Source organism: Semicossyphus pulcher, unplaced genomic scaffold, assembly GCF_022749685.1.
Source record: "Semicossyphus pulcher isolate SPU_LCO1_2020_fin unplaced genomic scaffold, fSemPul1.0.p SCAF_7, whole genome shotgun sequence".
Lineage (NCBI taxonomy): Eukaryota > Metazoa > Chordata > Actinopteri > Labriformes > Labridae > Semicossyphus > Semicossyphus pulcher.
Window position 1 is genome coordinate 10,934,543 of NW_027211748.1, and position 26,967 is coordinate 10,961,509.

The following is a 26,967-nucleotide window of genomic DNA, read 5'->3' on the forward strand; positions in this document are numbered from 1 at the left end:
TTATGTGTGTGTGTAAAGAGTGCCAAAGCATGGCAGGAACAAGTATTTTTGACGAACACACACACACAAAGTAATGACATGCCACAAGTGCACGAGCAACCTCCTCTGGTCAGTCATCACAGGGGGCTGTGTGCTGTAAATGGACCAGACTTATCACCTGTTCTCTCTTCACTGTACGGCTCTTTTAACTCAGACACACACACACATGCGGTGTTGCTGCCCTGTTTGTCGTCTAATCTCTCCGTCTGTAGCCTTTTTATTACAGAGAACACTTTTAACTATGTGGGCTGATGGAAAAAAACTGTTAGCTAGCTTATTATAGATCACAGTCGAGCTAATTTTGCCCTCAAGAATCTCTTTCTGTTTTTTCTCTTTGTTCACGTGGACGTGTGAATGACAATAGCCAGGTGCAGTGAACAGATTCACAATACAGTTGGTGTTTTGATGATGGACTGTAACACTGGGGGGCAGCCATGTACTAGTACAATGCCTAAACTATGTGCATGTCATGTTCCCAGTGTGTGTGCGTGTATTGTGACAGCTGGCTATGCAGTACTGGAAATACACTCTTGGATTTAACCCTAACAATCATCAACCACCAACCCCCCCGTCCCAAACCATGCCCCTAAACCTCAACACTCCTGTCAGCCCGAGCCCTGACTTTTGCTGGGAAACACACACACACATACACACACACACACGCACATTCATACAAACGCACCCAGGCCGAGTGCCAGCAGCTCCATCAAGTAGTGTCCATGTGTATCAGATTAGTGATCACAGCTTTGTCTGGGAGAGCGCAGCACAAACACGCACACTAATGGATTCTGGACGTCCGCTCGCTCTGTCACTCTTCTTGAGGGTGTTTATGATCTGTGCCACAGGTAGGAACGCTGCTTATTCAAACAGATCATGTGGAGGATTTGCATGGTCTGCTGTGAATGTGTGATGTCTGATTTTACCTTACCTTTAAATTGTCTTATTTACATGTAATTCTGGCTCATTCAACTGTTAAAACTATTAGTTTAAAGACAGAGGAACAGTATAAAGAGGGCTCCTCCCCTATTGGTATGTATTCTTAGATGGTCATATTTAAATTAATGTATTATTAATCTCCCTGTTTGAGTCCCACAGATTGTGAAAGTCTACTTCAGTTGTTTAAATGTATATTGTTATTCAACTGTGCTGCATCATTTGGCAGTGAGTTTATGCAGAGTTGCAAATTAGACGTGTTGTGCATGTTGAATGTGTTCTTCAATGCAGTCTTTTAAATCTTGTAAATCAGAGAAACATGCTGTAGTCTACCTGAGGGGCGAACAGGTGATGTATTTCACTTTGGTATTGCGCTTACAAATAGTGAGGGGACTTCAAGAACACTGGATCTTACATCTCCCATGATCAACAGCATCTTATATCAGACACAGCTGCCTCCTAAGCGTCCACATCTTTCAAACCTCTCATCTCCTAATGCAAGCTTTTTGCTAAGACTCAAGCTCAAGCCAAGATAACCCTGCTGACGTCATCATGACATCATCAGGGTTATTATTTTAAACTTTGGTGAGCTCTCGTCAATCTCACATGGGAGACATTTCTCATAGGTTGAATAGTATAATGGGCAAACTGAACATCCATCCACTTATCCTGTTCAGGGTCGCGGGGGGGCTGGAGCTGTTATTGGTCGAGAGGCAACTGATGGCCAGTCAATCACAGGGCTGACACAGAGACAGACAACCATTCACGCTTGGGCACTTTAAGAGTCACCAAATAACCTAACAAGCACGTCTTTGGACTGTGGGAGGAAGCCGTAGTACCCGGAGAGAACCCACGCATGCACGGGGAGAACATGCAAACTCCACGCAGAAATGCCACCTATGTCTGAAGCGGCATTCGAACTAGGAACCTTCTAGCTGTGGCGCGACCGCACTAACCACTGCACCACTGCACCACTGCACCACTGCACCATCCAAACTGATCAAAGTGAGCCCTCACTTGTTTCTATCTTTAATACTTTCTCTGACCCAAGTGTCTTCTTCTCTGCAGCATCAGCCGTCAACCTTGAAGGGGAACTGTTCAAGGACTTGATGAAGGGCTACAACAAGCACGTGCGGCCCATGGAGCAGAGCGGTGAGATCACTCAGGTCTACATCAAGATGACGCTCACCAACCTGATCTCTCTGGTGAGTGAGCTTTAATCTGTTGCTTTTGAAGCCTACCGGCCTCAGGGACGACGCTTACTGACAGACTCTCTCTCCTCAGAATGAAAAGGAGGAGGCCCTGACCACCAGCGTCTGGATAGAAATGGTAACCTTACACAGCACAACTCATCTGCTGGATGTTTTTCAAGCTGAATTGTTACAAATTTGCAAGACATGGTCAAAAATCAAACCCACAGACTCTCTGTGTGTAGCAATGGTGTGACTACAGGCTCAGATGGGACCAGCCGCCCAGGTCAGCTCTGTACGGGAACATCACCTCTGAGCTACGAGTCCCCTCAAAGAGCATCTGGCTGCCAGACGTCATCCTGGAGAACAAGTGAGTCGACAACCTTTAGAGAACCACTCATGCATTCATCAACCACTTTGCCCCAGCTAATATCAGTTCTACCCTGTGCACAGTGTGGACGGACAGTTCGAGGTAGCTCTTTACTGCAACGCTCTGGTGTCTCCCAATGGCTGCGTGTACTGGCTGCCTCCTGCCATCTACCGCAGTGCCTGCGCCATCACTGTCAACTACTTCCCCTTCGACTGGCAGAACTGCACCATGAGCTTCCGGTGAGTGGAGAGGACTTCTGTCAGGATTTCATTGTTGGTTGGTGAGCAGTGAAGTTGTACTCCACACAATCTCGGAACCCATCGGCTATAGTCTGATGACGATATAGCCTCTGGGGACACCGGTGAACATGTTGGGTGTGTCAGGTTTAGCCGGCGGTTAGCGATAAACAACTTCCAGCCAAGACTTCCTATTCAGTGCACTGCATTGTTTACAGTCCAGTTAGCAACTTGAGAAGCGACCGTGTGTTCAGATCAAATGTGAAGCGAATTTTGCCCCTCTAGGTATGTCAGCAAACTTAACGGCATCATTTCTTGGTTCATTAAATCCCCGGGAGGAGCACCCGTTCATCTTTTTCTGGTGAGTCTGAGTTTCACTGCAAATCGTAAGTTACACAGAGGCTGCACTCTGGCTAACTACTGCGGTATGAACCCGAAAAAGAAACCTTTTTTCGTGTGATTTACTTTAATAAACGGGTCTTAAGTTTGCCGAAATTACAACATCATGATGCAGATAAGTAAAAAGTAGAAATGAAGTTTTGTCTGGTCTGTCCTCAAGAGGAGAAGAAAACTTTTAAAATGCTCGTTTGTTGAACGTAAATCGGATCGATCTGATGCATTCGAGGAAGTCGGGAAACGCTGAACGGCTTTCGTGCCACAGCATCAAGGGGATTTGTCTCAAGTTGAATTTTAGATCTCGAACAGATAGTTAGCTGCTGTACGCTGCAGCCTGCTGATACGTGATTGGTCAATACTACTCGGACTACAAGTGTAGTACAAACGGAAACCAGAACACTTCCTGGACTAAAAACACCCCTGCCTACAGATTCAAATTTTTTATGTAGAATCTGTGGAGATTATATCACTAATAAAAGACTAACTAGATACAATGATTAATAAATAAATGATGAAAGATAAATGTGTTTTTTCCCCAACCAAAAACCTATGTTACCTGTATTATATCCTTTTTTCATAGCCTGTTTAAATTTGACATTTTAACAAAGAAATGTATTTATATTTGGGTTTTTTGTTTTGTTGTGTTTTTTATAGAACCCGTGGCATCCAAAACCATAAAAACTCCTGCCTGTATTTATGGTCCCTTTTCACTGTGCTGTCTAGTAAAAGCGAATGGATGGTTGTGTCTGTTGTGGTGACGGACCATATGTCTTCTCCTTGTGTTCAGATCACAGACGTACAGTGCCAACGAGATCGAACTGGTTCTTAAAGAGGAGGATAACCACACGCTGGAGTGGGTGGATATAGACCCAGAGGCTTTCACAGGTACAGTAACACTTTAATATGTTTTATCATTTTTATATTTTATTTTAAGACCGTTTTTGTTGTTGTTAGAAAATGGAGAGTGGGTCATCAAACACCGGCCGGCTAAGAAGCTGATCAACAGTCAGCACACTAAGGATGAGCTGGAGTACCAGGAGGTGGTCTTCTTCCTCATCATCCAGAGGAAGCCCCTCTTCTACATCATCAACATCATCGCCCCCTGTGTGCTCTTCTCTTCCCTCTGCCTCCTCGTCTTCTACTTACCTGCCAAAGGTCTTTATCCTCACTCTGTGTGTCTGGAATCATGACAGTGGTTAGTCAGTCCTCTGTCACATCAACTTCACACAAATCTGGGAGAATTTGAGCAGCGAAGATACTAGGAAAGGGAAACATTAGCAGAACTACTATAACTCGGTGTGCAATATCTGGAATTAAGACCTTCATGTTGTTGACAAGACAAAGGTCTGGACCTACAACGTCACAAGAAGACATTAGTTTCTGTTTTAATTAACACAAAACCTCCCCACTCTCCTTGATTCTCGGTTTGATTTTGCAGCCGGTGGTCAGAAGTGCACCATGTCCGTCGCCACTCTCCTGGGCCAGACTGTGTTCCTGTTCCTCATCGCTAAGAAGGTTCCAGAGACCTCCAAGGCAGTGCCACTTATTGGAAAGTGAGTTCATGTGATCCCTCTACTTAAGTCCAGAGTTTCAGCACTGCTGATTTAATAAACTTTAAACCTTTGACTGCAGGTATTTGATGTTTGCGATGTCAGTGACCACCATGGTGGTGATGAACTGTGTGATCGTCCTTAACGTCTCCCTGAGAACCCCAAACACTCACATATTGACAGACAAAGTCAGACAGGTGAGACTTTGGGCTGGACCAAATCCTTTTCTAAGTATAATTCCTGTTAAAAAAGCTGCTGTATGAGCAAGATGTGAGCTAAAGATGGGTCTGTTTGCTGCTGGATTACCCTCTGACCTCGTGTCTTCTTAAGATCCTCCTAAACGTCCTGCCCCGGATGCTGAGGATGCAGATGAAACCCTGGACACCAAACCAGGACAACACCTCAGAAACAAGCGGAAACGGTGACATTAACGCAACAGACAGAAACGGCCTGTTCCTGGTCCCCTGCAGACGCCGCAGCTCCATGACCCTCATCACCAAGGCGGAGGAATATGTGATGAGAACAGCTCGATCTGAGCTCATGTTCACCAGACTCAAAGAAAGAAACGGATTGATGAAATCAGTGTTAGAGAAACTGCGTAAGTATTTGAGTTAATGTATAATAAAGTGCAACTGAAAGTGTGTTTTCTTTGCACATGTAACCAGGTGAATATCTGCTGTCTGTTGCACACAGATGACGGGCTGGAGGGGGGCACAGCGGAGCAGCTCAGTGCCAGCCTAGCGAGGGCGTCTCCGGCGCTGAGGCAGTGTGTGGCCTCCTGCAAACACATCGCTGAGACTGCAAGACAACAGAACAACTTCCAGAATGTACGCTCTACGTTTCATTCGCTAATCTTCCTAAGATGTAAAATCAACATCTGTAATAATATCTGTTTTTTTTTCACAGGAGAATGAAGAGTGGTTCCTTGTCGCCCGAGTGATCGACAGAGTCTGCTTTATCGTGATGGCGTCTGTGTTCTTTATCGGCACCATCGGGATCTTCCTGATGGGGCATTTCAACCAGCCTCCCTCCTCGCCGTTCCCCGGGGATCCTAAGAAGTATCTACCTCAAATAAACAATCTCACCGATCTAACTGGGGTTGAAGAAAACTTTCTGGGGTGAAACAGAAGTAAAATCTTCAGAGTTTTATGACTTTCACTGACGTGGAAATCTGGTGAAATCGTCAGTATTTCACTCATGACTGCTGCAGAGAGCGAAGACACAGCTGTGTGTGTGTTCTCATTCTGTAATGTCGGTCTGTGGACTATCACAAAAAGCTTGTTCATGCACTGGTGTGTTGATGCCACGTTTGAGTCGTGATGATGCATTCAGGGGTCAGCTGTGATTTCTTGTTGAGGTTGAAAATGTTTTTGCATAAAATGCTGCTGGAAAAGCAGCTCACTGTTTGATTTAAGTTCACTCCACCTGCTGCTGATCAGTTTCAAGGCCCTCGGGGTAAAACAACGAGACATTTGTTGATCACACAAATAAATGCTTTAATCAATAAAAGTACAACTGTAATCTTGTGTTGCACACTCAGACATTTCTTAATGCTTCTGTGTTTGACACCTTTTTTTGAGACGCATACAGGGCACAGACACCCCCCACAGACCCTCTGCACAGCCCCCCACCTCTGGAAGCAGGATTTCAATTACATGGCTGAGCGCTGCCTTTCTAACCCAACAAAAGGCAGATCCGGCTGGTTGGGATGGAAACAGAGTCAGGGGAGGACGGGAGCAGGACGCACATACACAAACACACACTCAGAGAGACAAACATTACATCTTGAATATTCACACACTCACACAGAGGTGGTGAGGATGTTTGAGCTTCGACTCTCCTCATTATGACGGCTGGATGTTTGACTGCTCTCTCACTTCTGTCTGTACCTGGAGGCTGAGCGCAGATGGTAAGAGGCTTTTAATGCTCTGTTGTACATATGTTGTAAAATATATATAATTATTATATATAACGAAGGGTAATGTAGAAGACGTTTGGGCTCCTGCATTCAGCTTTTTTATGGGACTATAGTCATCTTTGTTGCGGAGGAGTATACCGTGTTACAAGCAGAATGGGACAACACTGTGCAAGTTCAGAGTGTGTGATGTGAATAAGAAGGGGGCTCAGACCAGCTGCTGTGATGAAATCACTTTGTTTGAAGAGTTGGATGTTACATTGGTGCCAGATAACTGCCTGAAGCTGCTGTAAGGAGCCCCGTGTGGTAGGAAAGTTGTTCTTATTATTAACTCTAATTGTAAGCCTTCGTTTCATAAAAACATAGAAAATATATTTGAATTGTGAGGATGGCTGTTTTTAATTTTCAAAATAGTACGTTGACTTTAAAGTATCTTGTCCGGTGGTTCCAAAACGGGGGGTTTGGACCCCCACGATACTTTTCATTCTACTATTTCCAAGATTGATTATATGACCTAAAGGTTTAAGCTCATAATCTGTGAAGTTATCATTATCTACAATGTTTTTAAGAAGGGAAAACGACTGCTCACAACTGTGACAGAGGGCAGACTTTTCTTTGTATTCATTGTCACCGGACAACAAAATTGGGAACCACCGATGCGGTCCTGCCCCAGAATCCTCTTTGGTAAAATAAGATTTATCCTCAATTCAATTTTTTAAAAATCTAAATTAGGGGCTGCATGCTGGTGCAGTGGTCGCCTCACAGCTAGAAGGTTCCTAGTTCCAATCCCAGTTTAGATGAAGCGGGCCTTTCTGTTTGGAGTTTGCATGTTCTCCCCGTGCATACGTGGGTTCCCTTTGGGTACTCCGGCTTCCTCCCACAGTCCAAAGACATGCTCGTTATGTTAATTAATGATTCTAAAATTGCCCGTAGGTGTGAGTGTGAGCTGAAAGGTTGTCTGTCTCTATGTGTCAGCCCTGTGACTGACTGGTGATCAGTGTAACTCCGCCTCTGGCCCAATGACAGCTGATTGGTTCCAGCCCCCCGAGACCCTGAACAGGATGAGCGGTATAGGTAATGAATAGATGGTAGATCCAAATTAAGAAATATATTTATGATACATATTTATAACCAAAAGGGACATCTATACCCATCCATCCGTCTACCTATTGAGAATATTTTAGATCACGTTTTCTGGCACTTTTCCTGGGTCAATTCACACCATGCATTTATTTCTCTTTGTTACCGTGTGAAAAGAGATCATTCCACATTTGATGATGTATCGGAGGTAAAGTAATATCTTCTCAACATATTTTCAGTTTTACACCATGTCAGCGGTGACCAATCAGCCTCTTCCCTTCGGTGGCCTGGAGCGAGAGAAGCACATTCAGATGATCTTCAGAGCTATCCAGACCCGCTGTGGGCCTTCAAGTGAGCCCTCACCTGGACCCAAACCCCACCAACCGCCTCCTGACTGGGACGAGCAGCTGTCCGACGTAGCTCCTGGGAGGAAAGTGGAGAACATCTTCTACATGCAGCCACCGGGGAAGGTGAACAGACCTGGGTTGGAGGAGCAGCAGCGTGGAGGATCACACTTTATGTCTGTGCTGGAAACAGTCAGTCAGATTCACATCACTGCCAGACCAGAGCTGCAGGGTGAGCTACAGGGATTAGCTCCGCGTCTTTGTGTGTATTACATGAGAAACTGCACTGCAGAAAACTATCTGTTTAACAAATAATGCTTCTTCATTGTAGGTCCACAGTGTGTTCCAAGGAGGGTCTACAGCATCACCACAGGACGAGGCAGAAGTTCCCCATTATTCGTAGCTGTGGAAGGTACTGGTCCCTGTTCGGCTACATTCATCTCCCCTGCATTTCTCATACAAAGACTTTTTTCTGTGTTTTTTCTCAGTCTGTCTTTGTTCTCTCTCCTGTCAGAGAGTTCTTGTGTTTGCCTCCAGTGTTGCGGTCCAGCTCGAGCCTGTTCCTTGCAGGGTTTTGACTGCCAGGGCCGGCAGGTCTTTTATTTTGAAAGGCCTCTAAGGGTGGACGCTTGCTGCCTCGGCTGCTGCCTGATGGAGATTCGGGCCTACACCCCTCAGAAACATCTCATAGGCACTGTATGCCAGAGGTAGGATTGTCTGAATCTCTGATTCATTCTATAACTAAGCTGAACTTCAATACAATTTAAGGGTTCTTGTTCTTTATAGGATATTCTATTTTATGCTATATTCCCCCCCCCCCCATCAGAACACTGCACCAGACTCTCAGACTGAACTACTTTTCCCCTGTCACTCCCAGCCACTCTGAGCCACCGTAGATGCCTGGGCCTGTCTGTAAATAGCAGCAAGGGCCTCTACTGCTCCGCCCAGCTGGGTTGTAGTCTAGATGCCAGAGAGAGTTTGAAAACACAAAACAGCTGACTGCACGGAGACACACCGGCAAAGCTGACCTGGGCTCGAAGGAAAGGAATGCTACATCTTTCCCGATGGGAATGTTGGCTAATGGGAGCAAACGAAAATACATCCTCCTTCATGTGGCCTAAATCTAACTCCAGGGTTAGCTGGGGTTCCTTTGTGTGTGTCAGATTTAGATTTCTCCAGAAGTAACGCTCGATCAACTTGCGTCCAATTAAGGCCGACCTGGCAGCGGTTTGGGTGGCCAGAGATCTACTTGGTATAAATATTCTCTCAGTTGTGCTAGAATAAAGCATGCCCCAGTTTGAACTCCTCCGACACCAGGCAAACAATGGTTTTGGTGCTGCAGAATCATGACAGCTGAAAATGTGATCAACCAAGCATCAAGGCCGAGCTGCCCCAGTGTGTGAAGAACTGGCCAGAGCGTCTGATAGGATGCTTATTGCAGGGTTATGTAAGGAATATATTGAGTTACTCTGTGTTGGCTGACTGTGTTTTCAGGTGGAGCATGTTCACTCCTCTGCTGGAGGTGTGTGATTCAGAGGGAGCATCCAGCATCAGAGTCCAGGGCTCCTGCTGTCCAAACCGCTGCATCTCCAACCAGAGATTCCAGGTAGGAATATTTAAGCAAATCGAAACTAAAAACAAAGCGAGTCTATCAATTTAGCAACTTTGTTTTTTAATCGTACCTCAGATTGTCTCCAACGTTGGCGAGAAAATAGGCACGATATGGAAGAAATGGCCGGGCTTCAATGAGCAGCATAATATGGACCATGAACATTTTGGGTTGGAAGGTGAGTAATCCCACAGACTTTTATACACAATTCTCATTTCAAATAATGTTTTATTTCTAAATCTACAGTATGTCTCTCTTCCAGTGCCACTGAGCATGGAGTCACACACCAAACTGCTGCTGCTATCAGCCACTTTCTTGTTGGTAAGCGTATGAAGCTCTGTCTCGACCATGACACAAGCCTGCTGTGAAAACAGACTCGTGATTAAGTCACTCAGTGATGAACTAATCTGCTTCCATTGTTTTCTCTGCAGAATCACATGTTCTTTGAAATGAGCTGATTGATGAGGAGGATCAATCCTGGATCAAGTGATGTCATTAAAAGTTGTCTACAGCTAATAAAGCCCACCAGCCAGGTCACTTCATACAAACGACTACATTAGAGAACAACAGTAGGTGCTGGTCGCTACTCAAACCATTCAGAGCTGAAAAATAAAATAATACACAAGTAACAAAAAGTGCAGTTCCTCGTATGGCCACTTGAGGCTGCTCCAAAAGTGAGTCGATCCCCATAGACCCCCATTTTACATGTAAAAAGGCCAAAATTAAAAGCGTAAATAAACATGTTTACAGCTTAGTTCAAACAACAGTTTTGGTGTACGGCTTATTTCACCATTGACAACTTCACAGGGGGTGATTTTAAATATATTATATACAGTATATCTCACCTGTGTTTGAGAATAATTAATGGTTATCTGCAAGTTATCATCTCAGCTAATTTGAGTGTTATTCTGACTAATATAATTGACTCCTGTGTGATTAATTGGACTCACAGACCGTCCACGTAGTGTGAGCTCCAGCGCTCCCCATACCTGACTTGCTATTTAACTAGTTAGCCAGCTAATGCATTAGCCTAAGGCATAACTGTACAGCTTCCTCAACCTAGTGTTTGCTAACCCCAACCTTCTCTCCGGCTCCACCCTCTCAAGCAAACATGGTCACTTCTAGCTAAAAGACCCCGGGCAGTGTCAGATTCCTTACCCTTAAATTGAAAATGCAGTTCACAAACCAATGAGTGACATCAAAGCGGGTTTGTCCAGTATTTTAACAGTCTGTGGTTTTAGCATACAATGATGAAAGAACGTGACACTGAACCACCTTTAGCAGCATATGCATATTTGACATTTATTGCTATAATCCATCAGGTGTGCATCCAGCAGTGTTTCCTCCTGACACACACCTGCATCCATCATCACACCATCAAACATGGGCAGCATTACAGTTTTTCAACAAACTATAGGTTTTTTTCTTAACACGGTTCCAAAAAAATGCTCCCGAGAAAATGGATAAAAACTGTAACAGACCCTGACCCTGGGCCCAGTTTCATTTCTTTTACTACAAAATGGTAAAGGAGTGAGGGTCAGTGTTTCAGGACTCCGTACACCTTTCATGAGGAGATTAAAGCAGAGCCCGTCTCTTGGATTCTTAAAAGGCGGGGTAAAAAGACAAAACAGAAGCGGTTCGGGTCGGGCTCGAGGCCAGGCACAGTGATTTAGGCAGCTTGGCAGTCCATTCTGAAGATGCCGTTATACAACCTTCTGCCCAACACAGGATGTTCCTCATCCTTTGGGATTCAAATTCCAGGTCAAAGATGGAGAATCGTTGATGATTCAGTTAAGAGATCTTTGAAGTGGATTGTATTTACAAATATATCATACACAATAATAATAATCTTTCTAGTTCGAAGGAATTGTAGTTAAAATACAACACTGTAATAAAATAACATCTACCTGCAACCCTGTTTGAGTCCCAATGAAACAGATGAACACAAACGCATTAAACAGCAGGAAGTGTGATGTTATGTTAAGCAATGAAATCTAGTATCATAACAGATTGTTGTATTTTGTCAAGTACACTTTGTTAACAGCTAATGACCAGATCAGCAAAACACCAGTCAAAGATGGCCGCCCTCTGGTGGCCACTTGCATTAAAAAAAGATAACAATAAAAAAATTGGAGGCTTCGTTCGTTTCAGGTTGATTAAAAATAACGCATATTTCTCTCTTCGGCATGGTTCAGTGTTCTGTTGACAGGCTTGTCTGTTCGTTTCCAATTTGAAACAGAGAAGTTTTTGGTCTTCAGTTCCTGTCTTCATACACGGTGCCAATCCACACAGAGGTATCCCGCCCTGGACCTGTCGTCCCCTCAGCACATCACGTATACACACACCTACGTATCAAAAGCAAACATTAGCAGGCGACAAAGTACAGAGAAAAATACTTATTATTATTCTCCAAGCGACTGTAGAGACATGTCTTACTCTCGCAGAGGTGTTCTGTGTGAGGGGCTAACGTCCGCCGCTAGCATTCACCAGTCCATGGAAGTCTTCCCAGGCTCTGCAAACAAAGAGAGATGCAGTATTTCACAGTAATATACACTCGCCGTTTAAAATCCTAGCAATTTACTGCAAAAATAAATCAGTATTTAACTTGTTTCTGACAAAGATTTACGATTTCATTCTAAAACATTTTTCATAATAAAAAAGGCTTTTATATCGTTTATATATCTTTTTGCTGTTTTTTGCATCCAAAAGTCCAAAACACTAAAATATGCTTTTCAGAACGACTAAAAACACAGAGATGCATCAAATCTTCACATATGACGAAAAGGACACTGCAAACATTTAGATTTTTTCTTCTTGATAAAAAAGAAAACAAATTATCACAATAAAATCTGATCAGTTAAATCAATGGCAGTGTTTTATATCATATTCATGCATTACAGTTAATCCTTAATTGTGTTCTGGGTGAGAAACTTTAAGGTTTGTAAGCATGCATACATTTATGTGTGAGAAAGAGAGAGAGGATAAAGAGAAAATAATAAAACGATGAGACATACATACTTAATGCTGTCTGTGTGTGTCTTGTACTCCATGATGGTGTTGGGGGGCAGGTTGAGGACTCGGCGCAGGGTGTCTCTGATGCGGGCAGTGGTCGCCTGGTCACTAGCTGTCTTGTTCCAGATGGAGATGATGTCCTCCTGAAGAAGCAAAAAAAAAGCTTGTCTGAGAATGCTGAAGTTGGAAGTCTGTGACAAGGTGAAAATCTGAGCGAGTGTTTTTTTGGTTACCTGGAAGCGCACTGACACCACAGCCCCGCAGATCTCCTCTCCAACCATGAACTGCTCCCCGAGCATGGCCAGGATCAGGTTCTCCCAGCACCGAGACGCCAGGCCTTTCCTCAGACGGATGATCCACTTCCCACCCATCTTATTGGCATCATCCTAAACATGACACATGCAGGGTTTGAGAGTGACCTTTTATTTTACATAAAATATATATATATATATATATTCAATGAATTACAATAGGAATACCCACCTCCCACATGGGTTTAATACCCTCCTTGAAGAGGTGAAAGTCACTATGGCCTGTCAGGTCGCCCGGTCGGATCATGTGGCTATAGAAACGCCAGAACTGTTCCACCTAGGGAAAAGACGAGACATTTTTATACCAACAACTGTGTGAGAGTGAGTCAGCAGAAATTTGAATTCATATATTTGGTTTGTGTCTGGCTGGGGTGATAAACCAAAGCAGGCAGCGGCCCCTCCCTATGTACTGTATGCCCTCTCTTAAGAGGTCATGAGAATCAACCTACTGAAGCAAAGCTCCCGATCTGTTTGATGTTCTGTTCGTAGCTCTGAGTACTGGCTGGTCTCCCCGGGGTGCGTCTGGAGTACCAGAAGGTGTAGTTGTATTGAAGAGGGTGCTCTCCTGCTCCTGGCACCACCATCTGCTGAACAACAAGACAGTGACTAAGACCTACAATTAACTTTGAAGCTGCACATACATATGAGTCATTCTTTAATGGACTTGCCTTTTTCTTTGAGGAGTTCTGCTCTTTATCCTCATCTTCAATTTTTTCCTTCTCACCGTCTTTCGGTGAGCCTTGGTCCTGGTCGTGGTCTCCACTGTCATCATCTTTCAGACTGCATTTTAGGGAAACACAGCAAAACATTTGTGTTATGCATTGACTTTATTTCATTTTACAATCTTATACAACAGCTCTGCAATAGACTCGTGAATACTGTCATGAATGCTTTACAGTTGTAGAAAGGTAGAGGCAACTTTATAGTCATTTTGGAGGCTGTCATTTAAGGTGCTTTTTAACTGTGAAATAATGAAAGGTGTTTCTATATTGTGTACTGTCATTAATATAGATAGATTGTGCAAACAATTGGAAACACTTAAAACATAAATTTAACATTATAACCTTCGTGAATGTATGGAGAGTTGCAGGGCTGTATTTCCTTAAAGCTAACGCTAGGTACACCTTATAAACTGTCAACTTAGTGTTTTTTTCCCTGTAAACTGCAAAGATACACACGTACACATCTCCACGTAAACTACTCTGACAATAAATATCCTACAACACACTGTTAGCCATCTGCCCCTACTTTAAGGCCATGAGAGTCTAGTCGGGGCCGGGAGTGAGCGCACCTTCTACGGCCTCTAAACAACTACAACACCGAGGCTTCAGGGCCTGTCCGCCTTTCCGCCATGCTAAGCTACAGCTAGCATTACAGCACATTGCCCACTATAAAATACAATTTAATCACCGTTGTAACTTCAATAAGGTTAAAATGCAGCTGTGTGTGTATACCGTGCTCTCATGTGGGTTTATAAGCGTACACAGAGCATGCAGGACCATGCAATAAAGCTGACACACCTCTCTTTTTACACGCAACAGCCTTCATTAACGTTAACGCTCCCCCCCCCCATGAATTTGTAGTCACGAAGGGGAGACCTCTCTGGCTGAAATTGCACAGAAACTTTTGATTACTCACGCGTCAAATTTGTTGTTCATTATTTTCTAGGTGGGAGCCTTTTGGAGTCCAACCACAGCCTCCTGAATTCCGCAGGAACGGAGGCGCGCACTGCACGTGTACGCGCACGCTGTGTTTTCGGTCGCGGAGATGAGCGTGCAGCGCTTTAGAGAGAGACATAGCTTTCTTCACCAAATGTATTATCCACACTTAGTTGAGACATGAATAGTGCGAGGATAACATACACAGAAGCAAAAATCACATCAGCACATTTTATGTTTTGACATTTTATTCATTACATCTCATTCGGCTGATCCTCACACATAATAAATAATCAGTACAGTACCACTCTAGAGTTAATTATAGCTTAGTAAAAGTGTCTGTTAAAACTGGCTCCAATTAATAACAGAAACCCTGTGATTCCCAACACAGACACACACCACCACACATACGCCGCCTCAACACAAAAAGTACTGGCAGCTCCTTCATATGAACCGGCCTCCTCTGATGTGCCGCATCCCTCGTTTCATCCATTCATCCGGCCGCTTGTAATCTGTTCGTGCGGCGACATCAAACTGCGGCTCTGTTCAGGTCCAAGCAAAGCTGTGGACCGAGTCTGGGGGGATGAAAAGCGAGCTGAGGGGGTGAGGATGGAGTCAGGAAATGAGAGGACTTCTTTAGGTCCAGCCTAGCTTCAGTGCTGTGAAGTCGTGTGAGAAGGGATGAGGAACTGTCAAACAACACAGGCTAGGTAAGGAGCAGAGTGTCTGCAGGGGGTGGTGAAGGATAGTGGGATAGCTCTGGCATGGTATGGCACGTATGGTGTGGTGTGGTTTGGTTGGCTCTGCTGGCGGAGACCATCCCCTCGCCCCTTGCCCCCTGTGCCTCAGTGAGGACCTTCATGAGAGAGCTCTTTGTTCAGGGCCGGCAGGCGCACCAGTGAGTGAATGAGCAAGAGCAGCGGCGGCCCTCTTCAATGGCGGCTGTTTGTTTACACCAGCCAGTCCCGTCATACTTCATTAGCAGCCCAGCCCACCGACAACCTCTGATGTCCTAATCGCCGATGAGTGTGTGGCTGCCCATCAGTCCTGAGCCTCAGCGGTTCAGGATAAAGGAGTTTCCAGGATTCCCGACACACACATTCCCACTGAATCTGCCTGCCTGCCTCCTCAGCCACTGACAGTATGTATACAGTACATACACATACATGTACACACATAAGGCCTCAGCAGTGAGGGTGGACGGGGGAGCCGGTTCTTTCATCGTGGGCCAAGAGGCACAGGGAGGTGAGCCGACGTCAGTGGAGCAGCAACAGTCCCACAGAACTAGCTTTGCATCACAGAGATGTGAGAGATCTGCCGCCCAGAGAGACACAACAGCAAGAGAGAGTGATTATTCAGTGCTGCCATCTTCTGACCACAATCACAACCTTATCAATATGAGTTTAAGGTGGGCTTTATCCAACACATAACCTTTCAAATAACATCACCAACAGTGTGGTGAAGGTATAACAAGATGATTAATTTGATGTTAGAATATTTTTACACTTATAAAGATTTATGGAGTTTTTTTAACTCAATAAAATAGTATTAATACGTATACACCCAGGTAGTAAATTATATCCTTGTTTTGTATATGCTATTTCATGACCCATCTAGTTTTGTACTTTTATTTTGAAGGTGTGTCTGTATAAAAGGACACATTCATCTCCACATAACACCTCAGTGAACTGACCTCCTGTATGGCTCGTCCCAGCCTTTCTTGACTTTTCACCACTTTCCTGAAAGAGACACGCATCCATTATTATTTCTGACAGCGATACAGCAACAACACATGAAGCTACTGCTATTAGCTGCGTGGTCACGTTCGGAAACAGAGCCCACCTGTGTATTCTGCGAGCCAGGCTGAGAGTGAAGTCTGCTGAGCAGTCGGGCTGATAGGTGGAGGGCACTATGGTGTAAGCTCCAGGAGACAGGCGACAGGTCAGACTGACATCCTGGGTGAAGCAGTGAGGGACACAGCTGGCCACAGGATCCTGGTCTCTGGGTAATGTCTGCTCAGGTTCACCCTGTGGGATCTGGAAACACAGTGAAGATCAGATCGTTAGATATTTTATCATAATATACACAATATTAGGGATCTTTTTTAATGTCCAAGTTGCTTCTTCCCTTTACAGCAGTAGTGTTGTTTGCATGGGCAGCATTAGTTTGGATATCTGTATATCTCGTGTATTAACTGACTCAACTCTAATATTTAAGTAAATTAGAGAGGTAAATGGCCCATAACTTTAAATGACACTGGTATTCTCCCACCATGTTTGCCTGACCTTGTAAATGTGAAAGCCAATGGGGTGCAGATCAGTGTCAGGGCGGCTCTGGTGCAGGGTAATCCTGACATTAACTCCTAAAGTCACTGTTGACTCATCACACACAGTAAAAGGGAAGCACGGGTTCTGCCAGTGAGACAGGAAGTTCCTGCTTCCTCCGGCCGTTCTGCCCTCCACCCACGATCCCCGGAAGTAAAGCGTCTCCCACTCTCCGTCGGTTGTTAATGGCAGTGAAGGTGCTGGGCTTTTTAGGGCACTGAGGAGGACACAGAATTGTTTTGTCATTTTTGATAGCATAAACAGCTTGATACATTTTTATAATCTCAGCATTTTAAATGGTGAAACTTTGAAGTAGAAAAAAAACAACAAAACAGAAGTGATCTTACTGCAGTTTGAAAAGGAAACATCTTTTACTGATTAGATTCATTTTAAAGGTGTTTTTCAAATTGACCAGCAGATGTCGCTATGTGTTTACTGTCATACATTTTTATAGGAACTCGTGGCTCTACGACAGTTTGTGAGAAGATATTCAGACACTGTGGTCTTACATTAATAAATCATCTGCACCAATCTATCAAACAAATAATTAACAAACATTATTTAGATTTCTCACGTGTTTAAAACTTCAGTGAGGAGTTTTTCGCTGGTTATGAAACAGACTGAAATTCATTCTGATGTCTCTATACGACCTACAAAAGAAACCAGACCGTCATCGACAAGACTGATTATTTCTATATAGTTATTTTTAATGCCTCAAACTGCTGGTGTGGGGTAGTTATCAGTTGAAGCGATTAACTGCACGCTGCCTTTTGTTTACATTTTCCAGGGCAAATATTTAAAGTGAGTGATACATATGACTGTTAAAGAAAGCAGGATGAGATTTATTGTAAAAAAACACCACTTAAGCATGAACAGGACAAAATCAGCAAAGAGATAAGAGGTACGGCTTTGTCCACAGGGGGCGCCAGAATCAACACAAACTGAAAGTTCCTCACAGGAGCTTTAAAGTAGTAATGTTGAAGATTTTCACTCTGAATGTTTGTTAAGTCACTATCTACTGCCGAACACAATGGTGATTGAGCCTACGGCCAACTGATCAAAGCCTTTGCATTTGCAGTATAAAGTATTTTTATGGACTGGGTGTCTGTGGCAACGTGCACCCCACATTGCCTGTGTTCTCACCTGAGGGATATGGAAGAGGAAGAAAAGACCCTGATGAGAAAGCGGGCCTCAGCTCCTGGCTGGTAGGTGCTGGGGATCAGCAGGAAGTATCCGGGCTCCAGCTGCCCATGGAGGACCACCTCTCTCTCGTAGGCGTGGCAGTGAGAAGAAGCACAAGGAGGTTTGTTCAACATCCTGCTTAAATTAAAACGCTTCTTCTCCACCTGTGGAAAGAAACAAATCAGCGACATGATGGAACAAAACAAGCACAAACATTGTTTTTGTAATGGCACAAACCTTCCACATGTGTAGAGCGATAGCCTGGTAGTGCTGGTGCTTTGTGTTCTCGCTCTCCTCCTGTGGCGTTTGTGCATATTGCTCTGTATGTCTCCATTTTCTATGCTGTAGCAGAGATATTAGCACCTCTCCTCTCTCACACACTTTGAGCCAAAACTTAGGGTTGCTGCTGTAGCTGCTGCTGTTTCTGCTGCCACCTGCTGAGTGACCTTTCATCCACCGGCCGGCCAGCTGATGGTGGTGCGTCAGCAGATTTCCTGTCAGAGAGGAGAGGGTTAAAAGGGGCACAGAGGAGGTCACAGTCTGTGGCTTTAAGTGTAAAAGAATCTTAAGAAAGATAAGGGACTTGCCAGTATAGATGCTCTTCAGGTGGCCATCTTCACTGATTGGATAGCCGACAGTGACATCATCAAACTGGGACAGAAATTCAGTCTCATCCAACCAGAACTCGCCCTCAGCCACCCGTGATTGTAGCTCCAAAGCAGAAACAGGGTTAATAGAACTCCAACCGGGACCACTGCAGAGAAACAGAACCAGGCCTACATATCAGAGTTGGAAATGTCAGATACAGGTACATGTGAGTGCCAACAAGGCTGTCCAAATACAGACAGATCTTAACTATGACCCACATAAGGTGATCCACATGCCTACCTTTCTATCCAGGCCCCTCCCCAGCAGCACCGTCCCCAGGGGTTTCTGATCCTGAGCAGCAGGACTTCACTCCCTGACACTGTCTTCACATCTAACCACTCCATGACAGTCAGCGCATGGTACTGACCCAACTCACTGGCACCTAGAACAATCATGGAGGTCATCATGTGATGTACTGCTCGATCAAAGCTGTTTCATCGACAAGAAAACTTAAATATTTCATACCTCCGGGGCTGCTGTGAGTGGAGCAGCTGATTGCACACTCCTCTTTGACTGGGTACAGAAGGTTCAGGTCCAGCTTTCTCCTCCTGACCTGGTCGCTGTCCTGTTCCGGTCTCTGCTCCGGCTCTGACTCAAAGTCTCCCAAGCTCCAGCGCTCGGCAAGGCCCCCGGTCAAATCCACCAGAGACTCGGACACCTGCCCTGCCCACAGTCGCTCATATGAGCCATGAAGCCTAAAGAAGAGAGAAGGGACAGAGATTGGGATTTCCAAACGTTACTTAAAATGTTAGGAATGCATTGTTCAATTGAGAGATATGAGAGGGAAATTCCACAGGTTACTTACTTGGCGTAGGCCTTCTCCAAGAGGGCCACCCAAAAGGCAGTGGGGGTGTGACAGCGTGCGAAGCAGAGAGTGGAGTTGATACAGGGCAGGCGATCGTCAATGGCCACATCAGTCCAGCGTCCCTGCTGCCAAAAAGAAAACTGGAAGGAGCCCCTGTACCTGCTGTCACCCCACTGGGGCTGATCTGGAGGAAACACCTACAGAGATTCAAGGGCTGTGTCAGCAGTGTGGGGAATATGGTGAGTAACATGCTTACAACATGCTTATTCAAGGCACCTTAGTTTAAGCAGGGCTACCTTGTTCAGTAGATGTTTGTTCTTGAGCAAGAAGGAGCAGGCACAGAGAAACCAGCAGTCTCCTAATAAGCCTTGTTTTGCATGAGCCTGGTTGATGTTGTCAGGGAAGAGCGCTGGAGACTGGCAGATCTCCTGGAGGTGGGAAATAGACAAAAAGCAGGATAGAGATAAGCTGATTTAAAGAGGACTTGGTCATAATGAAATCCAACACCAGATGAGGGAAATCCATTTTTAGCTCAACAAATGAACTTGTGACAGCTGATAAAGTTTGTTGGTCCCGAGCCAAAATTCATACAATCTTGGCATTTGGTCTTACCTGTGGGCGACACCAGGTGACATATCCCTGCAGCTTGGCAATGGGCGTGGACCTGTCACAGAAAAGTGACGTGTCCTCAGGGGGGAAGTGCTGATCCTCAAACAGACCCTCCCCTCCGCACTCTGGCCTGCTTTCTTCTTTCATCGTTCCTGCTTCCTGTTCACCTCGATCGTACCTGCTGGGTCAGTGTGTGAACCTCAGCCAGCTGTCACCATCCTCACTGCCTCCAAGAACATTTCTAACTGCTATTACACCTAAAAACAAAACAAAATATTTATAATATAGTTGTGAGGTTTTGTAGATTTGTGACTTTATAGTGTTTTTTTTACTCTTTTCTTTTGTTTTGTTTTGTGACTAGTTCAATATTGAATTTAATGAATTTTATTTGTATAGCACATTATTATGTGTTATTTGGTTAATTATCCCTCCAAGTCCCTCTTCCCTTAGAAGTCCACAGTTATTACAATGCTACAATGGATATACATTGTTTGTTACACTGTTGCAGGAATATAGGTAAATGTGTCTTTTAGTGGAAATTGATGCCTTGTGGATATTCGCCTGGCTAACTACAGGCATACATTTACCTTATAACAACCTTTATAACATGTAAATATAAAGAAAACCTTCATAAATATGTATCCAATCTGAAATGTAATGTTATAAACAGAGTAAGAATAATTATGAGGCTCCTGGACATGTTTGTGTATCTTACCCTTCTCCTCTTTGAAGCCTCTCTCCCCTCCTAGCTTACATTCTTCATAATAACACAGCAGCTAGCTAACCGTTAGCATCAGCTAGCTTGTAATGCACAAATGAAGCATCTCCGTGTCGCGTCATTGTATCATGATGTGAGAAACATCACAGCTACAATGACACTTTTTATCGAAATGCGTGAAGGATTTCGTTTTGACTAACAGTTATATATGGAACATCTCGCTGCTATGGTGAAAACACTTTAAGTCCCTTCCGCTCTGACATCCAGCAGCTCATTGATGAAGTGAATCCTTCCTGTGCTGCTGAACAATCCCGCCCTCTACTGTCGGGACGGTGAACTACACGCTGCACGTTCACTCACCGTAGACCATGCTGTAGTTGAGAAAAATATCATTAAGCACATGATGTAACTAAGTACATTTACAAGTACCGCACGTAAGTAGGCTACAGTTTGAAAAGACTTGAATTTTCTTTTTAGTTTTACTCAAGGAACATATCAGATATTGTACTTTTGATTGCACTTAATTTCTCCAATAGCTGGTTATTTTATTTTGAAGATTAGGCTGATATTTACATACAGAACATATAGTTCTGTGCTCTCTCATAAAGTAGGACGTATTGTAATAGACTAAACTAAAAAACTGTTAAAGTTAACAACAAACTAAAACTTAAGGACATTAAAAAAACAAATCATGTCGTAGATTCTAATTTTTACCGTTACTTTTACTTTGCCTCTATTTATGGAGTCTGAGAATTAAGAGAATTAAGATTTAAGGGAAATCACAGCTTCACTGTAATTGCTGTACACATGAAAAAAAAAACTTTATATAGTGTTTTATCCCTTCTTTTACTCAAGTAAAGTAACTCAAAACTTCCTTTGTCGCTGTTTGGTTCATTTTTTGTTTGAACCAATGCAGTTTATTACAACAGTTATACAAACCTGCTACCTTCATGAGCGCAATAATGTTCAGTTTAAATTTTTTTGGTTATTTTACAGAATGTAGCTTGTGGTGCTGTTTTGAATTTTACTGCATTAAATGAGTGATGGTTCCAATATTATGACCTTATTGTTTTTCATATCAATGAGTATACCCAGCATAGCATCGCAAGGTCAGAAAGACGTTGGACTCACCGGATGCTCAGTGTTGGTTTACTGTGAAAATAGGGTTGCAACTCAGGTTGACAAATGAACCCAATGTTGGGTTGACATCAAACCCTAAACTTAGACAGATGTTGAATTTTGGTTGTAAACGAATATTGGGTCCAACACCCATTGACTTGACGTCGGAGAGACATTGAATTGTAGTTCTATAAATAACAATCGGCTCGACTTCAACCGCCAACCTGGAAAGTCGTTGATGAGTAGTTGGAATTAAAAATGGTCAATACCCGACATCAAAACCCAACGTCAGATTGACGTCGAAACCCAATGTCAAATACATTTTAAAACCTGACGTTATTGTCACCACACAACGTCAAACAGACGTCAAAACCCAACGTCAGCCGGACGTCAAAACCCAAAGTCAAATAGACATTAAAACCCGACGTTAAATTGACGTCAAAAACCCAATGTCATCAACACATCAACACATCAACACCCAACGTCAAATAGATGTCAAAACCCCACGTCAGATTAACGTCAACACATGTCAGCTAGATGTGAGATTCAACGTCAGATTGACTGCATAAATCATTGTGAAATGGACGACAAAACCCGACGTCAACGGGACATCAAAACCCGACGTCAACGGGACATCAAAACCCAACATCAACGGGACATCAAAACCCAACGTCAACGGGACATCAAAACCCAACGTCAACGGGACATCAAAACCCAGCGTCAAATAGGTGTCGAGCCGGACGTTAGATTGACCTCAAATCCCCCTGTCAGATTAACGTCAACACGTCAGCTAGATGTGAAAACACAATGTCAGAAATACGTCGAAGCCCTATGTCAGATTGATGTCAAAACCCAACGTTGATTTGATGTAAAAGTGTCAAATAGGTTGTTTTCATTTCTATAAATTAAAAGTAATCAACTCATACAGCACGTGCTTTACAGTAATGTGCACATTGTAAAAGTCACTAAGGGAAGAGCCACATCTCCGTAACTTGCCATGTTGCACTGGTTCATCTGGACTGTGTTGTATCAAAGTGTGCTGATGGAGAGATCTAACATGTGTGACTCTCACACACCTACAATTTCTGAATGTTGAATCATTTTGTATTTTTATATTTTGCAAGTGAAGGGACACTTTAAGTTCAAGGTCTTTTCTGTTTTTTTCCCTACTTATCCATTAACTGTCAGCGCGTTAAAACCATAATAATGCAATCTTCTCATTTTTATTTACATTACATTTGTAGAAAAAAGAAGTGATTTTATTGCTTCCTTTGTAACTCCATCAATTTAAACACTTCCACATATTAAACAAAACAATATTAACCACTCTGCACTTCATCTTTCTCACAGTTGAGAGATAGTTCTACTTCTGTTTGTTTGACATCGCCTTCCCTTCACTTCCCCCTCTTTTGTTATAATGCACGCATATCTTTTCTGAGAGGAAGTTTCCTGTTTTTTTGAGGATTATATAAATCTGCTGTGACCACAACCTCTCTGACTCCACCTTAGGACAGGCAAGACATCAGCTCTGCGCAGTCACTGCTGCCAGCACAGAGGAAGACATGGTGTCAGTCAAAGCTACAGTGATGGTGATCACCCTCCTCACCTTTTGTGTGCTGACCACAAACACATCTGCAGGTATGTACTAGGTCTTCTTTATGAAGCCTGCTTTAATCTCTTTATGTTTATAAAGATCTATTTCTCAATCTTGAATTTTCTTCCTGGTACCTGTGGCAGCTGTTGGCAGCTGTTGCCGAAAGTACCAGAAAGCAAGAATACCATTTGGACGAATCAAGTGGTACTCAGTGCAGAATGGCAGTATGTGCCCTATTAGTGCTATCATGTGAGTATGATTATGTTATTACAACAAGCCACATGTATAGATCAGAAGGTAAGTGAACTTTTCTGTATCCACTAAAATAGCACATCAAACGAAGAAATAATTTGTCCCTCACACGGCACCAAAATACAAAAATAATTAACAAGGTTCAAAATCAGTAATAACAAAATAAAATCACCTTAAATTTACTAAAACAAGCTTCCTTGAGGAACACCACAACATATTTTATTTTCATTCAGACAACTACAAATGAAAAGCACTTCTGTGTTCTGCAAAAGAGGTCAACACTAGAATAATCCAAGCAAGAGCAATAGGTGAAATACCATAACATCTGTGACGTGACTAAGCTATAAAAATCCACAAATGCAAGTTAGTCTGGCACCTCGTGGTTTATTTTTAATTTCCAAGGGTTACTATTAGCAGGATCAAGTCAAAATGCCTCTGGACACTACAACAAATCAGACCAAACAAACATGAGGCACAGCGGTTCTCAATTCATTCCACTCTCTGCTGTGCGGTGCTGCGCTCTCAGGCGTCAGTTGATAGCACACTGACAGATCTCAACTCCATGCACAGATCATTATGAGCAGGGAGAGGAGGGGGCAGCTGTTTTAACAGTTTATTGTAAAGCCCAGACTCAACAGGTGTTTATTGTCACTGTCTGTAACGCAGCTTCAGTTTTTATAAACCAGTGTGGTCTTCCGCTTATAATAATAATAACAATATATGACTAACAGAATAATGTATTGACAGACAAAAGGTGAATTGTCGTCATGATCACAAGAAACTCAGAGCATGACAGCCCTTATAATACAACACTGCAGCTACCACCAGCTCTCTGCAGACAGTAATATTTTCACTCTAACTGCGCGGTGCTGTTAGCATCATTAGCGCTGGAGTTTGTGAAGCAGTTTGTGAATCAGGTGCATTTTGTCACAAGGCTCATTTGCATAGAAAGGGTCCAAATTTGCCCCGAATGTCTGCATCGGCACCGGAGCACAGACATGCTGTTTGCTGTGCAGTGCACCTTGGGGTGCATTCAACCCTCTGGTGAGCCTCAAGAATGAGGTGGAGATTTTTTGTGTCATTTGCACAGGTTTAGCGGGTGCAAAAGCCGTGCAATCCTCTAGTGAATTCTCCCTGAAGTCTTTAAAGCACAAAAGTTTTACAACAATCTCCAAGCCATCTTTGGGCTGCTAATTATGCTCGAAAATGTTCATTTTGTTTACTTCCTGTTAGTTTCCACATGAAGAAGGGCATGGTGTGTGCCAATCCTGCTTTGCACTGGGTGATGGACTATGTCAAGCGTTTAAGGTAAGATTAAAAGCAAAGACATTGTGCAACATAACTTACAAACCCTGTAATTCTGCAGGCTGGGAAATGTTTTCAGGAGAGTAAATTTTGATCAATTCTGATTGCAGGGATAGAGCAACAATGGTGCACACCTAGAGCTCCAAAACGCAGCACGCTGACTGTGTTCTATCTCAGCTCCGCTTGGTATCCAGTAAACTGTGACGTTTCACGGTTTTATAATTCAGTCAATTCCTGTTTGACGTTTGTTTGACAAAATTATGCTGTAACGCATTCAGCTGTCAGCTCAGTTGTACAGCATGTGAATTGCATACTGGTATTTTTATGTTCTCTGCTTCTATCAGATGTTGTGTTTACACTGTTTGTCATGCAGACCATTAAAGCTTTGTTAAAAAATAAAAAAATGTCCAATGAATGATTTTGTCTCCTCATAGTAAAAGAAAATACTTGTCTCTAATGAACAATTCCTCCGTGTTAAGACATGTAGAGAAGAGCCTGAATGATGCAGTGATCTGTGACGTCCTGGTCATTTTAAAGGGATATTATATAGATATAGATATAGATATATAAACAAAGACATCAAATAAGTATAAAAAAAGCAACTTTAATTCAAAAACAGAATCTAGAAAAGTACTGGCAACAAAACAACCGACATTTTCATCTAGATCTTAGGTCACATGTTTCACCATGTTTCAGTAAATAGTTGCTGAAGTCTTTCTTACTGTTTTCACAGCACCAGTATTTTGGGGACACACAGTAAGCTTTGCCATCCTCAAAACGTTCCAAATGAGCAGTGAAGTTTAATTACTCTTTAAATGGAAAGGTAGTGTCCCACCATAGACCGAGCAGGCTAACTGGAAACATCAACGTTGTATTTGGGTCAAGCAGGAAATGAGACATATAGCGTAATTTTACCCACAAAAAGTGGCTAGAAACCCCCTCGACTGTGGGTGGCATGCATGCGTGCTTCTAGATCATGAATGATACACTTCAAATCCTTGGTTCTCAACGGGGGGTTCGGGAGCCAACACTGGGTCCTAGAGCTGTTTTCAGTGGGTCGTGTATGTGTGCTTGGAAAAAAAAGTTGTGGCAAAAAGTCTGTGGTGCGCTTTTATTTTGAAGAAGTGTATCCTTTGACGCGCGGGCAGTAGTAGTTTAGTTTATACACACCTATCCGCTGATTGCGTAATCCCAGCTATAGTTACATGTACATTCTTCAAACTTGACAAGTCTACAGTAGTTGCATTTTTGTGGCACTTTTTTAGTTTACTTCTGTTGAAAATGTCATGAGTTGTTATTCTTCTTGTTTGCTCTGTTTCGTTACCCTTTTAAAAGGTGAGATTTTGTTTACACATTTTTGCCTTCAGTTATTTAACTCATAAGTCTGCATCTGGGTCCTCACCTTTTTGTTAACGTTAAATCGTGAGAGGCTGTGCATTGAATGAATTGTAGAGGGAATATGTTCTTCTTATGACCTTCTTGTCATGTTGGCTGACAATTTTAGTCAAATAAATTTGAATGATTGGAAATCTTTTGAAATTTGGCCCACAGTTCGTCATTAAAGGGCCAGTTCACTGATTTTCATCCTCAGTCCTATCATGCTATGATGTGGAGCTAATGCCATTTTGGTAGAGAAAAAAGGAATTTGGCTCTGTGCCTTTGGAGGACGCTATCCGCTTTTCCAATGGGCCCTGGAAAACCTCCGCCAGACTACGTAAAATGCATCATCTGGCGGAGGCCAGGAACCTCGCTAAACTACACTTCCTCA

The 26,967-nt window shown here is 43.3% G+C and overlaps 5 protein-coding genes across 11 annotated transcripts; 3 read left to right on the forward strand and 2 right to left on the reverse strand.

The window, feature by feature from the left end:
• Positions 1-820: 820 nt before the first annotated feature.
• chrng (cholinergic receptor, nicotinic, gamma) lies at positions 821-5,836 on the forward strand. The gene is made up of 12 exons (XM_069684229.1): positions 821-884; positions 2,041-2,177; positions 2,257-2,301; positions 2,408-2,532; positions 2,616-2,771; positions 3,952-4,049; positions 4,119-4,319; positions 4,603-4,717; positions 4,797-4,911; positions 5,045-5,312; positions 5,408-5,541; positions 5,621-5,836. The coding sequence occupies exons 1-12, from the start codon at positions 821-823 to the stop codon at positions 5,834-5,836; spliced, it is 1,674 nt and encodes a 557-aa protein (XP_069540330.1).
• Positions 5,837-6,596: 760 nt separating this feature from the next.
• Positions 6,597-10,436, forward strand: LOC138612174 (phospholipid scramblase 1). The gene is made up of 8 exons (XM_069685486.1): positions 6,597-6,623; positions 7,949-8,285; positions 8,385-8,465; positions 8,568-8,760; positions 9,548-9,659; positions 9,741-9,840; positions 9,925-9,983; positions 10,094-10,436. Exons 1-8 carry the CDS (start codon positions 6,621-6,623, stop codon positions 10,118-10,120), a joined length of 912 nt encoding a protein of 303 aa, XP_069541587.1. The 5' UTR covers positions 6,597-6,620; the 3' UTR covers positions 10,121-10,436.
• A 502-nt stretch (positions 10,437-10,938) lies between these two features.
• Positions 10,939-14,710, reverse strand: eif4e2 (eukaryotic translation initiation factor 4E family member 2). 5 transcript variants are annotated; one of them, XM_069684935.1, is made up of 8 exons: positions 14,624-14,710; positions 13,654-13,765; positions 13,435-13,569; positions 13,158-13,262; positions 12,908-13,060; positions 12,681-12,817; positions 12,099-12,174; positions 10,939-12,007 (listed from the first exon to the last, which is right to left on the reverse strand). In XM_069684935.1, the coding sequence occupies exons 1-7, from the start codon at positions 14,641-14,643 to the stop codon at positions 12,126-12,128; spliced, it is 711 nt and encodes a 236-aa protein (XP_069541036.1). In that variant the 5' UTR covers positions 14,644-14,710; the 3' UTR covers positions 10,939-12,007; positions 12,099-12,125. The 5 variants fall into 5 exon arrangements, with proteins under 5 accessions (XP_069541036.1, XP_069541037.1, XP_069541032.1 ...); XM_069684936.1 differs by having other exon boundaries at positions 12,677-12,817; positions 13,435-13,572; XM_069684931.1 differs by having other exon boundaries at positions 13,435-13,765.
• A 178-nt stretch (positions 14,711-14,888) lies between these two features.
• Positions 14,889-21,208, reverse strand: capn10 (calpain 10). 3 transcript variants are annotated; one of them, XM_069685269.1, is made up of 13 exons: positions 20,927-21,208; positions 20,215-20,389; positions 19,899-20,030; positions 19,603-19,799; positions 19,263-19,492; positions 19,038-19,179; positions 18,737-18,903; positions 18,387-18,643; positions 18,111-18,313; positions 16,929-17,184; positions 16,486-16,679; positions 16,337-16,382; positions 14,889-15,957 (listed from the first exon to the last, which is right to left on the reverse strand). In XM_069685269.1, the coding sequence occupies exons 2-13, from the start codon at positions 20,356-20,358 to the stop codon at positions 15,928-15,930; spliced, it is 1,998 nt and encodes a 665-aa protein (XP_069541370.1). In that variant the 5' UTR covers positions 20,359-20,389; positions 20,927-21,208; the 3' UTR covers positions 14,889-15,927. The 3 variants fall into 3 exon arrangements, with proteins under 3 accessions (XP_069541370.1, XP_069541371.1, XP_069541369.1); XM_069685270.1 differs by having other exon boundaries at positions 17,034-17,184; positions 20,215-20,468; XM_069685268.1 differs by having other exon boundaries at positions 20,215-20,468.
• On the forward strand, positions 19,688-25,603 carry LOC138611988 (C-C motif chemokine 24-like). The gene is made up of 5 exons (XM_069685272.1): positions 19,688-19,841; positions 23,558-23,686; positions 23,786-23,891; positions 25,128-25,202; positions 25,310-25,603. The coding sequence occupies exons 2-5, from the start codon at positions 23,611-23,613 to the stop codon at positions 25,335-25,337; spliced, it is 285 nt and encodes a 94-aa protein (XP_069541373.1). The 5' UTR covers positions 19,688-19,841; positions 23,558-23,610; the 3' UTR covers positions 25,338-25,603.
• Positions 25,604-26,967: the final 1,364 nt, after the last annotated feature.